At 37.0% G+C, this 15,216-nt stretch overlaps 2 protein-coding genes across 3 annotated transcripts; one reads left to right on the forward strand and one right to left on the reverse strand.

Moving 5' to 3' along the window:
* Positions 1 to 432: 432 nt before the first annotated feature.
* LOC105033758 (DNA polymerase II subunit B4) lies at positions 433 to 10,663 on the reverse strand. Of its 2 annotated transcripts, XM_010908669.4 has the most exons (4): positions 10,355 to 10,663; positions 9,821 to 9,939; positions 4,350 to 4,421; positions 433 to 817 (listed from the first exon to the last, which is right to left on the reverse strand). In XM_010908669.4, exons 1-3 carry the CDS (start codon positions 10,600 to 10,602, stop codon positions 4,411 to 4,413), a joined length of 378 nt encoding a protein of 125 aa, XP_010906971.1. In that variant the 5' UTR covers positions 10,603 to 10,663; the 3' UTR covers positions 433 to 817; positions 4,350 to 4,410. The 2 variants fall into 2 exon arrangements, with proteins under 2 accessions (XP_010906971.1, XP_010906970.1); XM_010908668.3 differs by lacking the exon at positions 4,350 to 4,421 and having other exon boundaries at positions 10,355 to 10,647.
* A 181-nt stretch (positions 10,664 to 10,844) lies between these two features.
* On the forward strand, positions 10,845 to 14,857 carry LOC105033757 (uncharacterized). The gene is made up of 2 exons (XM_010908667.4): positions 10,845 to 11,240; positions 14,489 to 14,857. Exon 1 carries the CDS (start codon positions 10,875 to 10,877, stop codon positions 11,205 to 11,207), a length of 333 nt encoding a protein of 110 aa, XP_010906969.1. The 5' UTR covers positions 10,845 to 10,874; the 3' UTR covers positions 11,208 to 11,240; positions 14,489 to 14,857.
* The last annotated feature ends 359 nt before the right edge of the window (positions 14,858 to 15,216 follow it).

Raw genomic sequence — 15,216 nt, forward strand, 5'->3', positions numbered from 1 at the left:
CAGATTAAATCAATTTTGGAGCTTTCGACAACGTCAGGGTTATACTGCCATTTCGGAGAAAAGTGCAGAGTGACATCAGGAAAGAGCAGAGAAAGGGAAGGAAACTGACAGACTTGACTCCCGTTGGTTATTTTCTCACATGATCAGTTGCTTCTTGTCTTGCTTTTAGATCCATGTTTGGAATATGCAAGATCGACTAAGAGAACCTGCCTATATGATTTTGTCCCTTTATATTCAGTAAAGAAAACTTAAAACAGGAAAGAAAGATAATGCATAGTCAATAGAAAATATGTTCAACATGCAGCAGAAACCAAAAATAATAATAATAATAATCCAAACAAGGCGCGGGATAAGGAAAAGTCGATTTTTCGCTTAAACTGTTCTATGTGACCGAACTTATAATTCAAAAATTTGCAGAAATTGCGACTGGAAAACCTGCAAAAGTTAACATCAGTTCCGATTGCTCTTAATGCACGTACATTATAGGTTTCTAAGGTTCTGTAACCACTGCAGATGCCAAAAAGCAACTCTATTGCATAAATTTAGGACTTTGATAACAAGAAGGTCACTCTACCAATATTCATCACTAGACTATGCAAGGAGCACAACTCAGCAAAATAGGGAGACTGAACTCTAATTTCAAAGTACTTCATTCATTATCCTCAGGAATATTGGCTTCATTCCCCGTCCTTCCTTGGAACCTTCTATACCATCATGGCCGTTCCCTGTTGGCAGCTCTTGCTCTAATTTCCATTTTTTTTTCTGTTTCGTTTGTCTTTGTCCCAGACTTCTTTGCCACATTTTTTTCTCCTAAAATCTGGAGAAATGGAAGATGATAAAGTCAGAGTACAAGTCATCAGACTCGACGATGGATCAGAATCACAATTTTCATGAACTTCAATAAGAAATTTTAGTTAGATTTTTTAGATGGCATGACCTTTTATAACGAAACGGAAAAGGTATTCATGAGAAAAAGGTCACCAAGCTGGAATGCCAAAGTTGAATTTGGAAGTATGGGTCTAACTAAGAGATTGCAATTAAATAATTAGTAGAAACAAAATTATTTTTGCATGTAAGACAATGCATTGTGAGTGAGGGATATGAAAAATAAACAAGAGTGATGCCTGCAAAGAAATGGTTCCCGGATTGCAGCAGCAAATGTAGGTTTTGCAATAGAAATTGAAGCAAGCACAATAGAATGAAGCTAATGCACACATCTAGTTGCAGCATTTGAAAACATAAGGGTCTGAAGAACATAACCAAACATGATGCTCCTTGAAAAGAGGTGAGACCATGAAGGTCTTTTTATTCACCAAAAATGTTCTACAACCACCGGTCCAAGGCTTTCACATAAAATCAGGTTCTGATCTGAGATGCACTTGGATGGTTGAAAATCATGAATGAAGATGCTATGAATGGACAATGTTGTATAATAACCAATATTAATTAAAAACACTAGCATAAATGCAAGCCATAACTAATCAATTTGGGGTTACATCTATGAATTCTACTCAGCCAAGTTCCCAACCTCCTATTCAGCCAAGTTCTTAGGTGAGAATTGACTTTGCATCACTTGTAACTAAATTCATCTGAGTCTTCTATTCTCTCTCACTCATTTTGGTTATTCTCAGCTGAATCTAAGGCTTCTTCAATATAAGGTCATCTCCAACCAACAGTAGACATGTCCAACCTATATGAAATGAGATCCCTTAGCATAACCCCTATTGGTACGGTTCATAGGGTTTGTTTAAAGTACACACTGTGAATAAACTTCCCTAGATTCTCCTTTCAAATGCTATTCCTGTGACACAGTCTAATGTTATATAGCATGAAATTTCAAACTTCTGCAATCACTATTGTTTATTGGCACTAATCCTAAGACTATTAAGTAATGATTACTGCAAACTTCATAGCTTTAGCTCCTATTCCCTCACATAACTCTATTAACAAAGAAAAGTAATTCTTAAGGATTTTTTTCCTTCTTGTGTTGTGATACATGAACTCATGAATGACAATGTACTAACCTATATGTTTCATTTGAAGGCTTCACATAACTGACCCAGACTTGAATTAACTGTCTAAATTGGTGTAATCCCCAAAATGTTAGTTTTGGGTGAGTGAGTGGCCTAGTGTAAAGAAAAACCAAATAGAGGAGAGAAAAACTGACCTCATTGTTTATGTGCATATAAGCAATTATTTTTAATGGATAAATAAAGAACAGCTCCATCATGTTTGAAATTGTATAAGCAGAAAGAATGGTGAATTTTCCTAAATGATGATAAAATAAGAAGAATCCATCTTGTGAACATCAATACTGCTAGAAGGAAAATTTAATCATCACAGATAAAAGGCAAATCTCATCATATTTAGTCTAGATGTTGCTTCAGTGCTATTATATTGAAGCTTAATGCAATACAAGCAAACTAAGAGACCATGGAACTCGTCTGCATAAAGCCTATCACAACGTTATGAGGCTCAACTGCCACCATAAGATATATGACTGGAATCATGACAATGAGCATGGAGTCAACCACCACTACATGTTTTACCATTCTAGCAGACCCGGAATTCAAGGTTATACAACCATAAATAAAGTGGATTTGCTAGTCAAATAAGCAAAAGGTCCAGAAACTGTATAGTGGTAAGTCAACCCAGGAACATGAGCATAGACAAAGCACCAAATTTAATATTTACAATTTCATCGAGTGCATTCAATCTACATGGTTTCATATTTTGGAATATCAAACACAATTTATTTATATCTAAAACACCTAAATTAAGATAATTTGGAATAATGATTTGTGTTTCATTGGCACAAAAGATCAAATCACAGTTATCTATGCCAAAGTTTTTAGCTATCTCCATTACAAAATTCTACCACGGATTCCGTACATAAAATTTTTTTGATCTAGTCTCTTGAATGAATCATCCATGGAACCAATCTCATCCAAATCCAAGGGAAGTGAAAACACTTCTCAAGCAATTTCTTGTGAATCCTGAGGTTCCCATCCTCAACTTCTTAAACCACTCATCTAAGTAAACCTTTGGATATGTCATGTTCCTTCAATTAACTAAAATGTATTGAAAATAAGTGCTATTGTCATGAAAATATATCAAGAATCTTCTGCTCCATAAAATGACCTATTCTCTCTTTCCCAATCACTCCTCAAGTATTCGCAAAATTCAACATGTTTTTCTTTATAAACATATTGACCTAAACGTCATGTTTTCTGCAAATTCAGCAAAAGAATTGTGAAAAAACACTGGAGGATAAAATGTAAAATCTAAGTATTTCTGGGTAGTGGCCAAGTCAAAATTCCTTATGGAGGTGGAGAATATGGCCTGGATCTTTTCTTTTCTTTCTTTCTTTTTTTTTTCTTACCACTTTAGGGAAATTAAGAAACCAATTCCCTTACAAAGTACCTAAAGCATGAACTTTAGCAATTGCTTTTAGTTTCATATTCAGAATAGGTATAGTTTGGCCCCACTAAAATAAGCCACAGTCACAAAACCTTTTATTATGATATTATAATTTCCATCTTACCAATTTTAGAGCAAATTATAATGGATGATAGTTCCATATGTTTCACAAAGCACAAATGAACAAAAAGCATCAAACTCCTATAAAACTAATCTCATAAAGTAACTAGGAATACTTAATTTTTTAATTAGCTCCACTTTTTTGTTTGTTCCTTCATGGAAAAGAATTTGGCAGGGCATAATAGACATCAACCTCCTGAATAACAAAGCTCAAACTCTAACTCTAGAACCCAGCATCCATTTGGCTCATTGAAACATAAATGTAGCTTTATATGCATATTCAGGTATTCATGCATCTCTATTTAAAATGGATTTAGGCAACATTTGATACAATACTAAGCTAATCCATGGGGAGTTCCCCCAAAACAGTACCATTAGGGAGGCAATATGCATTAAACAACAACATGATGAGCACTGTCAAACAATTGAATGAGCGGGGATTGTTTGCTTGAAAGAGTTCTGTAAACTCTCTATATATACACCTCCCCACCCCCTTATTGAAAAAGAAAAAGTATGGAATCTCCTTACTTCTTTCCTTCAAAAATTATTTTTTCTCTTCCTTTTGAAAAAAAAATCTCCATGTAAAATAAGAGTTATTCTAGCTGTCCTTTCATTGGCTATAGAGCAGACTGTTTTGAAAAGGATGAGTAATTTAGAACGCTTCTTTGGAGACTAAAATATGTAGGTTCTCCACAAAAATATCATTGCAGAAAAGGGCTATTGACAACATATCACAAAACTTGTTTTGAAGCAAGCAAACTGTAGGGCAGTTCTTATACACAATTTCGCTTCAAAGAAAAGTATCTCACATGATTACTCAAGTCTTTCATCAGTGCACTCTAAAGCATGATCTTTGCTGCATCTATCTCATCAAAGTACACCTAAACCATAGAAGCAAATGGAGTAATCAAAGATGAAAACATTGAAAAGGACAGTGTCTTGTGAATAGCAATGATGCTATCTCAATAATAACACTAACTAGATAAAGGATCACATGATCAGCTCAAACATAAGCAAACCAGAAAGGATGTGCATCTTGTTAAGCCATATATTTTTGCAAGACTTACTCAAAGTCATCTACATCATGATTACATTGGATAAATAAGAAAAAGAAGATGTTTTATGATAAACTGAAAAAAATTCATGTTATAGGACTAAAATAGAAATAAGGCAAATCAGCAACAGGCAAATATTGAATAAGAAACATTAGAATGATATGTAAATCAAAAGAATGGCAATACTAGGAATGCTATGATGAAAAGCATAATAATTGTTCATTGGGATAGTAGTAACATAAATAATCGAATTGTTTAATAAAAGAGTAACATAGGATTTTCAGACGACATTATACACTTAGGGCCCATCCTTTAGGGGGTAAAAAGCTTACCCAAGAATCTGTATTTTTCTAGGTAAGTATTTCCTGGGCAACATTAAGATAGGAAAACAATTTACCCATATTCTTTTATGCATTGAAAAGTGGCTTTGGAATGTGTTACCCATATTCTTTTGCATTACTACTTTTCTAGATAAGCTGCTAAGATCCATCCATATTTCCCACAATACCCTTTATGCTTCGAGGCCCAATGTGATAAGCCCCTTTGTGATTGAAGCCCAATTTCCTCAGACCAAACTAGGCTTTTAGTCCATACAAAATTAGGACGAGGCTAGATGATACAAGGGCAAACTAATATATTATTTCTTCTAATACATCCAAATATATATTATTTTGTAAAATTCATATTTTCCATCCGTAAACTAAGATAAATATGAACTCTAAACATCATCAATATTCATCTTTTAAATAGAAATATCTCCACTCTAATTGACCAAGTCAAATGCTTCTCTTATAATAGAGGAACCGCTCAAATTACAAAGAAAGAAACATCTAGGATTCATTATGCAAAAATTTCAGCCCCTAGTTTGAACACCACTAATATTTGTAAAGGTTACAAATGCAATTGACATTGGAATTACACTTGCAAAGTCATAATGAACAAGCCATTTCCTTGCGTAACTAACATTAAGGAAAGAACATCTGCTATGCACCTCAAATAATTTCCAACATAGTAAAAAATATTTTGGAGGCACATCACATAGAGAACTTCCCAAACACTAATAACTAAGAACAATAAGTATGAAGAACTTTCCCACTCACATGCAATAGTCCACCCACAAACACTTCGCAACTTCATCACAGGGATCCTTAAATATGAGTACCAAAATATGAATCCAAGGTAAATATGAGTAACAAAATAGACAAAAATAAAACAACCTACATCAAATACCATAATGCATAATCTGCAGCTACTGTTCACAGTGCAACATGGCAAGAACATGGCATGCCTATACTCCTTAGGCAAACTAAAGAAATAATTAGTCTCTAGTGCATCATTTGAAATTTTCCTCCCCGCCATCATCCTCTCATTCTAAGTGAGCTCCTCAATCTTAAGAATTTCATCCAAAACTTTCATTCTCATCTCCCTTTCCACATTGAATGCCCCAACCAATTGTTTGATATGCTCCCCACTCATTTAAAAATATTATCCCAACTTGAAGAATTCATCAGAGAGGACTCTCACCAATAAATCATCATTACTACTATTTCTTGTTCTCTTTGACCTAAGCTGCTTAAAAGATGGACTGCTGCTTGGCTAGGCTGGATGCTACTAGGTGCTTGTGTGTCAAATGTAGAACCAACCCAATCTTCTTGGATAATCTCCAAACCTACATTATCATTCCAATCTACATCCACCATCTCTTCATCAACAAAGTAGCATTTGCCATCCCTTCCTCTTGTTCTATATTCGCTACTGCATCTATTGGTACCTCAGTTGCTTTTTCAATTGCTCTGTCTCTACTTAACACTATTGTCAACTCATCCAAGTGGGGAACGTCTTATTCCTAAGCCCTTTGGTATATTGGTGACTCTTTGAGAAGCAAACAACAAATGAACAACCAAGTGCTAGTGGGTGTTTAACATAGAAATCTTTTAGGAAAGAAAAAGAAGATAAGAAACTATATTAATAGTTAATGAGAATGTACATTACCTTTATCCAACTATTGAAGACACTCTCCTGACATGTGATGCACTTATCTCCATCATTCTATCCAAGTCCTAAAGCCTGAGGTCCTAGCATCCCCCAAATAGCATTGTATTGCCTTTTAGAAGCTTCATCCTTGATTCAATATATGGGCTAGCCTTTAAACCAGAACCAAGAAGTCTTTCTCCTCCATCCACTTCTCCAATTGCTTAAGGTAACCACTTCTGAAAGTGCCATTGTCCCCTTTCCAATGTCCAGAGTTTACTAGATCCAATAAGCACTCAACCAATTTGGTGTCCTTAATGGGAACCCAAGTTCTATTTTGCTTCGATGCTCTCTTTACCTTTTTAGAGGTCCTAATAGTTGAAGTGCTCATTTCTATGCAATGCATATGACAATCACAATACAATTTGAAACACACAATTAGTCAACATGAATTAGAATAAACAGCATACAAGCCATTCATTAAATATAAAAGCAATCCATAGACATTGGTAGAAAAAAAGCCCACAATACATGATGACAAGCCACAACAAAATTTTTATATTATTACATGCCATAACAAAGTTGTTTAAAATGTTACCAGGGTAAATGATAGAATAAAACAATGATGAATAAGAAGAAACATCACAACCTAGTACAATGTGAATTAGAGGGGAAATCATCTCTATCTCTCTTGCTGCCACCGTGTAAACATCTAGGCAGCCAATGCACCCATCCAAGCATTCATTCATAGCTTGTCTCTATTGTTATTATCTTCCCTTGACAAATGTCCTACCAATTATCAACCTCATCATCCTCAAGTGCTTCCTCAAGTGGGTCAACTAACATTTCCCTCCTTTTAAAGTTGTGAAGAAGGCAACAAGCAGAAATTACCCTATAATAAGCCTAAAAAGGGTAGAATGGCAATTCTCTAAGAATTACCCACCTCATTTTGAGGAGACCTAAGCCTCTTTGAATGGCATTCCTAGCTTGTACGTAATTCATGTTTAAGAACTCTGTAGGCATCGAGAGTTCGGCTCCACTTCTCCACTTACTAAGGTAGTATCGCTGACCTCTATAAGAGACTAAAAATCCTTCATAATTTGGAAAACCAACATCACAGAAATAGTAGCAACCTAACATCAACAAACACGATCAATCATCAAAACAATGGTTTAGATAATTCTACAATTGCTCCATAGTTTTTTCTCTTGATTAATTTACCTTAGGGTACTTTTAACCCATTTCTCCTAGTGATGGCATCACAAAAAATCCTACTGCCTTGAATAAAACCCCTCCAACCTAGCAAAACAAATATAAACAACATATCCTTAGAGCAAATACCCCAAACATTTGTTGCAATTTGACTCTTCTTGGTCTAATACATAGGTTTATCACATTTTGGAACTCGGACTCTAATTTGTGTACACCATCTAAAGCACCTAGACAATTCTACAATTGCAAATATGGTAATAGTGAACATATGCATTGCAAAATAAAAATAATTAAACTTTATTAATGAATATGATACCAACCTTGAACCCCTTCCACCAATCATCTGTTGAATTTTTGACCAATGGTTCTGATTTTTTAAGTAGAATCTCCTGTAGGCACAATATTGCATGAAGAATAGCATTGAAATGCCTACTGACTATAGAGCTAGATTGACAAAATAATAATTGCACAGACCTATTCTTTGAATTTTGATCTATTGTGTCCAAGAACATGGCCACCACTCCTTTCACCCCTACATTCCTACTGGCCATCAATTACTCAATTATCTTTAACATGTCAAACAACTTCATGAAGCATCTCCTATCCATCCTTAGGTGATCTATACAACATCAATCACTCTCCTTTGTCATACACCTAAGATTTGCAAGTCGGGTTGCATATCCTTGTTCATGAGTCTTCAATTTCCTCACCCTATTCAGATATCAGCCTAGGCATTGATCACCTCCCAATGACTATGACCAGTGCGACCATATAATATGCCATTAAGAACTTCATCGTCATGCCATAATATATCCCTATGATAGCTGCAGCAACTCTCCTATTCCTATTCCTATCTACATGATCCATGGCTATCTCTACAAATACAAATTGATTATACCCAAAGGCATGGTCCAAATTGATGATTGCAAAAGAGGAAGAAAGCCTTATGATAAAAATGATGGTACATTAACAAATATAGAGAACAATGGAGAACCATCTTATAAACCTACAAGCATACTCTTTTGAACACCAGTACTACTACCATTATAGCATGATCACAATATAAAACTATAAAATCAAAAACTACAATTGTACAACAACAAAATTTTCGCTACACAAGCACTTATTTGCCTATACCAACAAACAAAACCATTTATATAAAAAATAAATAAATTTTCCAAAATTATCCACATAAAACCGACAACTTTTCCACAACATTCTCATTTCCAAATAGAAACAAGAATGCAATCAAAACGATAATGCCAATTTCTTAACAAAACTATCAATTTTCATCTCGATCGGAACCCAAATCCAAAATTTCCTTCAAGGGAGCAAAGAAGCTGACAAGAAGAGGTGTGAAGTCATCCAAGAAGTCCCCCTTCTCTGACCACATGGCCGGCGGGCCAAAGCACAACCTGATCACCTGGGTGGCAATCTTGATCAGGTTTAGGTTGGACATTGCTGCTAACAATGATGATGACTTGCTGCCACCAAAGGATCCCAAAGAGGAGGAGATCTGAGAGATTTTCCAGCTATTTTGGGACGGACGGAGTAATATGGGAAGGGATTAGGGTGGGGAATGGTGTATGGGGAGGGGATTACAGTGGGGACAGCTTGGGAATAAGATGAATTGGGCCAAGGGAGGGGAGGAATGGGGAGGGGACTAGGATTAGGGGTATTTTTGGAACAAAATAAAAAGGTTATTCTACAAATAATAATTTACCCTCCTTCTAGGTGGATAAGTCTTTCCACCCATTTCATGGATAAATACTACTCATGCAAAAATAACCATGCAATGTAGAGAAGCCTCTAAACATGGATAAGCTGGTTAATGGGAAAGTTGATCAACTTTCTTATGATATTTATCCACCAAAAAATGAATCCTTAATAAAAAGGGGCACCCCATGGATAGACCATATAGTTCTCGAGACAAGTGTTTGCTAAGCATTTTGTTTCATGAGTCACAATGCTGATAATAAAGATGCTTTAATTTTATGTTCTTCACTTTCAATGTGAAAAAAGAGCAAGCAAAGCATACCGACCCTCTAAATAAATTCTAAGGGGACCAATAAACTCAGGGAATTCAATTTCTTCAAGTGCCTTGAGAACATCTTCTGCATTGATTGTTTGCCTCTTTGATTCCTTACAAATGTCATTTGCCCTGCACAAAATTATGATTGTCAAGTCAGTTCACAACACCTAATAGTCTATACATAACTACAATTTTTCATAAAACCACAACTGAAATTATTGAATCAACGGAATCCAACTACATCTGATGAATACCTTGGATCCCAAAATTGGTATCTTTTCAAAACGAAAATTGAAAAAAGACAACAAAAAACAATAATAGCTCAATTAAGAAACAGATTGTGATCAAAAACTTTTCCCTATCTCTTTCTCTACATGGATTCGCAGAGTGGTTTTTCACTTTCATCAAATATTTCGACTAAAAATATCACCTCAACGGCATATTTAACTGAAGTCTCGGAAACCCTAGAAGATCTCACACGGCAAGAGACACATTGAGAACAACCGAATCGAGGGCTTCGAGAGGGGCGAAGAACAGGGCTCACGTTGCAGAGAGGTAGTGGATAAAGATGCGGGCGCTCTCCGCAAAGGCCAGGAGCGCGTCTTTGTGCACGTTAACCTCCTCTTGCCCTCCTCTTCGTCTACCTCCGGAGGACAACTCGGCCAGCTTGTCCTTCACCACCCTCTGCACGATGGCCCTCGGCAGCTCCTCCACCGCCACCGCCGGCACCGTTGCCCGTGCCGGCGCCGGCGCCGCCCCTCCCTCACTCCCTCCTCCTCCCTTCTTCGCCATCTCTATCTGCCTCTCTAGGCCAACAAAAACCCTACTTTTTGTTTCGAAATAAAGGCCCCGATCTCGCGGTCTCGAACTCTTCCCGCCTTACCATCTGTTTTACTGAACTGCCTTTGTGGCGGAAGTACCCTTGTCTTTTCCCACCAATTACCGTCAAGGTGGTGGGGCACACGAGTATTTAAGAAGAAGCCTAAGGGTAGAACTGGCATTCTGATTTCCTCAATGCCCTAAAACCAACCCCCCTCGACCCGTCGGCGAAAAGAGAGGGGCCGATGGCGGGCGAGGAAGGAGAAGGGAAGCCGAGAGAACCGACGGTTGGATGGAGGGGAAGATTGGAGGATCAGTGGTTGAGGATCAAGGAGCACGCAGAGACGTACCCGTACGTGTGGGCGTCGTACATCTTGGTGTACGGCGGCATCGGGGCGTACCTCACCTGGCGGTGGCGGAAGCTCCGGCGGACGGAGGACCGGGTCCGCGCCCTCCAGGAGCGCCTTCGCAAGCTCGTCGACGATGAGAACTCCGCCGCCGGGCTCCCCGGACCGAGCGGTGGCGCTCCCCCATCCACACCCTCGCCGCCGCCGCCGCCGCCGTCGAGTGGGCAGTGATGATAAACAATACTTCCCTGTGGAGCAATTCAGGTCCCATCGAATCCTCTCCGTATTTTGCACTGCGATGTCTGTTTGAGGTTTTTGAAATATCCAGGGTTTTAGCTCCTGGGATCATCTGGTTGTATCTGACCGCATTCTTCTTGTCTTATCGCTATACAAGTGACAAAATGTTGAGGTATTGGACGAAATTGTAATCTTGAAAGGATGTCAACACTCATTTTTCTGGAATCTATCAATCAAAAATGGTCATAAATTTTCACCTTTGTTTCTCGGTTTATATGGTTTGTTATTAAGTACTGATTGCATCTTTAATCTGGTAACTGTATGATATTTTGGGCTTAATGACATATATATTCAAGCAAATAAAGTAAATATGGGTTCTTTGGATGTAAATAGGATGGTTTTGAAAGATCGTATTTTCATTATGGTTCCAGTGACAATGAGGCATTAAGTTAAGAAGTCAGTGTGTGGTAATGGTGAACTAGATGTTAGACTCACTGCATCTTCCGTCATGTAAACCAATGTTTTGAGTTTGATTAATTCTTGTTGGGCATAATTTGTTTAATGACATGTATGCATGTGTTCTAATTACTGCATTGATACTTGATGCTAAATAGGATACTATGTGCTCAAATGGATGATTTCCTCTTGTTTGAGATGCACATAGATGAAATTTGGACAAAGTATCGTGAACACTTATATTGTAGACTGCCTACTGTTAGGGTGTCTCTTATTTTAAGTGCTAGAGACTCCTTGAAGAGGATAGGAGTAGAAGTATTGTGCTTCAAAGTGGATGTAGTTGAGGATTCTGTTGTCAAGAAGCTGACCTTGAAGTTGGGAATTAAAATATGGCTGCTTAATGCCCAATCTTCACATAGATGTTCAAGTGGTGAACTGACTTGTGAAAAAGCTTTGGAACGGCTTTATAATATTAGATCCTCATGTTGCAAGAAAGATTTGAAAGGTGGAGTTATACTAAATTACAAGTACAGTGTTTAGCTTCCAACTATCATGCTTATCCAATGGGTTCCATTCATTTTCTTTTGTGATCCCAAGATATGCTTTAGTTTGATAGTAGTGGCTATAGTATATTTGATATTTTACTTTGCATATTCCAGTAGAAGACAACACATCAGTTATTATATACTTATATTGATATACCAAATAGTTATGTGTTTTGCAAATATGTTGATAATGCAAGTGGAATATCTATATGTTATATTTTGACTGGCAAATCATGATAGTGCATTGCTTGTTGATGTATTGCACATCAGAAACTTCTGGTTTACATCATTCAGAAAGGAGGTGAATTTGAGCAATAACTTATTGGTTTCACACTTGCATTTGGAGGAAGTTCCAAGTTTAAAACTTGGGAGGTATCTTTCCAAGTAATTGGGCTGGGTAATTCCAGTATGAAGATTTGGTTTAATGTTTTCATTTTGAACTTTATATTTTTTTCTTTCACACGTTCATTCTAGGTTTGTAGATCGCATGATATTGCTCATTGGGAAATTCTGTAATAAATTATCTATCTGAGGTAATTACTTCTATTGCTACAAATGGATGACTGGCAGTCTAAGGATCAGTTGTTTCCAGAAGATTTGCTTATAAGGAATTATCTTTTGCAATGTGCAGACTTTTGATGGTTTAACATTAATTTCAATTTCCTGTATAGTGAGAATTTTCCAGTGTTGTATGAAATCTGCATCACAATTTTATAGGACTGACTTGAATATATGAAGACATGATTTATAGTCATAGTTACCATGTGGATCATGCACAAGGTGGATGAAAAAGTCTAGTTTAAGAAAGCAGAGAAAATATAGATATCTAGGGGATGGTCCTTTGCTTTCTGCAACTTGGTTCTCAAACCCCCTAATGCCATTTGTGTTGAAGTATTACTGGTAGAACCAAGAGACATAAGATACTTTGTTATGCTAGTATATAAGCTGATAACTTCCCAATGTCTCAAAGTTAAAATGCTTGTCAATTACTGAGTTATGATTCTCTGGTCAAATTTGCTCTAATGGATTCCAATTTCTTGGGGTTTTATTTTTAAGGCATCTTTTCATGCCATAAGCCTCATGGCCTACTGACAACTGTAGAAACCAGGAACATCATAAGTGGACTTGGAAACATTTAAGCACTTTTTTTGTCATGTTATAAATTGCATCAGGAAACTAATATCTTTACAACCATGTGATTATATGAATAATTATCCCATAAATCTAGCACATCTGTAATTGGATTATCCCAAGCTTGACCATTAGTCTAATGATTTCTTGACATAATGTCTTCTTCGATGCACCAATTGGGACTCAATCCCGAACCTCCTATAGAGAGGGGAGGGATGGACAACTGAGGCAGCACCCAATTCACACTTGTGATTCTTATAGTTTGTTCTTGAATATTATGTCGTGAGGAATAATATATTAGAAGTATTTTCTTCAAGAAAATGTTACTTAGGCTAATTCTGAAATGATCTGAAATATGATAGCCTTTTGTAACTCCCTTATGATTAAACTTTTAGGCAGATGGAAGAAACTATTTAGAACTTTAGGTAATAGGAATTTAATATGCTAATGAACAATCATCCAGGCAACTTTTAATATCTACTGTAATCTGCCACACAGGAAGATGGTATTATAATTTTACATTGTGCTAAGGAACTTCTATAAACAATACTTTGCATAAAGCTACAAGTTCTACTCAAGTATTTTGTTTAACAAAATGGAGTGCATGCTTGGCAATGGAAATGCTTAAAGGGTATGCAATTGTTTTAAAAGGAGAGAAGGTGAGAAGGTTCAATTTGAGGTGGCTAGTAAGTCATTGGGCATCAAAAGTTATTATTAGCAGGAGAGAGAAGGGGCAAAGTAATTGATGTTGAAGCCCTCAGAAGGCCGATCCATGCAACCTACAAAAATTCTCATTTCACCTTTAGGTATTATCACAATATATGATCAGACAGCACAGCATATACCACTCTTCATTTAAATTTTCACAACTCAATATGTTTGGATGGCTGTCGTCAAGAATGGATGTAACCATTGAGGACCTAATTTGAGGGCCTCTAGGTTCTGCTTGTTGGGCAACATTGCAATCTCATTCATGGTTGATAGATCCATTGAAACTTGACATTTGGTTTGTTTTCTTTATTTCCTTCTTTTTATGCCCTGAAAGTTTGAGATCTCATGATCCTTCTTGCCCATTTTCTTCATCTTGTTCAAGATTTTCCTTTCCATTTTCTTCATGTGGTTCAAGATTTTGATGCTTTATAGGTGCTCGAAGTGAGAGAGATGACATGATTTGGGCACTTACAGCGGCGTTGTAGCTGGGGAAGAGGATTCTTTGCCGATATCGTTTTTCTTCTCCAACTCCTTTCCGATCTTTCTTCATGTCATTTAAGATTTAATGCCTCCATAGGTGCTCATAATGAGGAGGGTGCCGGTTTGGGCATTTGCAGCAGCCTTGTAGCTGAAGAGGATCTCTTGATAAGTATCAGGGTATGTTTTATTGGAACCATTTAGAAGAGCATCCCTCTGTTTTATCTCTTTTCTGTTTCTAATATTTTTTTTCAATTTTAGTGGGAGGTTTTCTTGGATGATTACAGTCCTGAGCAAACTAATAGGTCTGCCTTTTTAATATCATTGTTACTCATTGTTTTAAGTCTTTTTTTATAAATTTAAAGGGGAATTTGAAGGACAATATTTTGTTTTCATGCTTGTAGCACCAGGAGGGCTGAAGACCGGACAGCAAACAACCCTACGACGAACTGCTCTCACATGCCAATATTCAGGTATGACCTTCTGGTCGATCAGCATGTTACAGCAGTTCGTCATGGGGTTATATGCTGTCCAGACCTCTCTCTCCTGGTGCTAGAAGCATGATAAAAAAAAAGAAGGTTCTTCTTCATATTCCCCTTTATAAAAACCACTTAAAACTATGCTCAGATTCTGTTCTCTATGGTATTGTTTGTGATTCAATGTACCCTACAAGTGACAAGCCA

Source organism: Elaeis guineensis, chromosome 7 (genome assembly GCF_000442705.2).
Source record: "Elaeis guineensis isolate ETL-2024a chromosome 7, EG11, whole genome shotgun sequence".
Classification (NCBI taxonomy): domain Eukaryota; kingdom Viridiplantae; phylum Streptophyta; class Magnoliopsida; order Arecales; family Arecaceae; genus Elaeis; species Elaeis guineensis.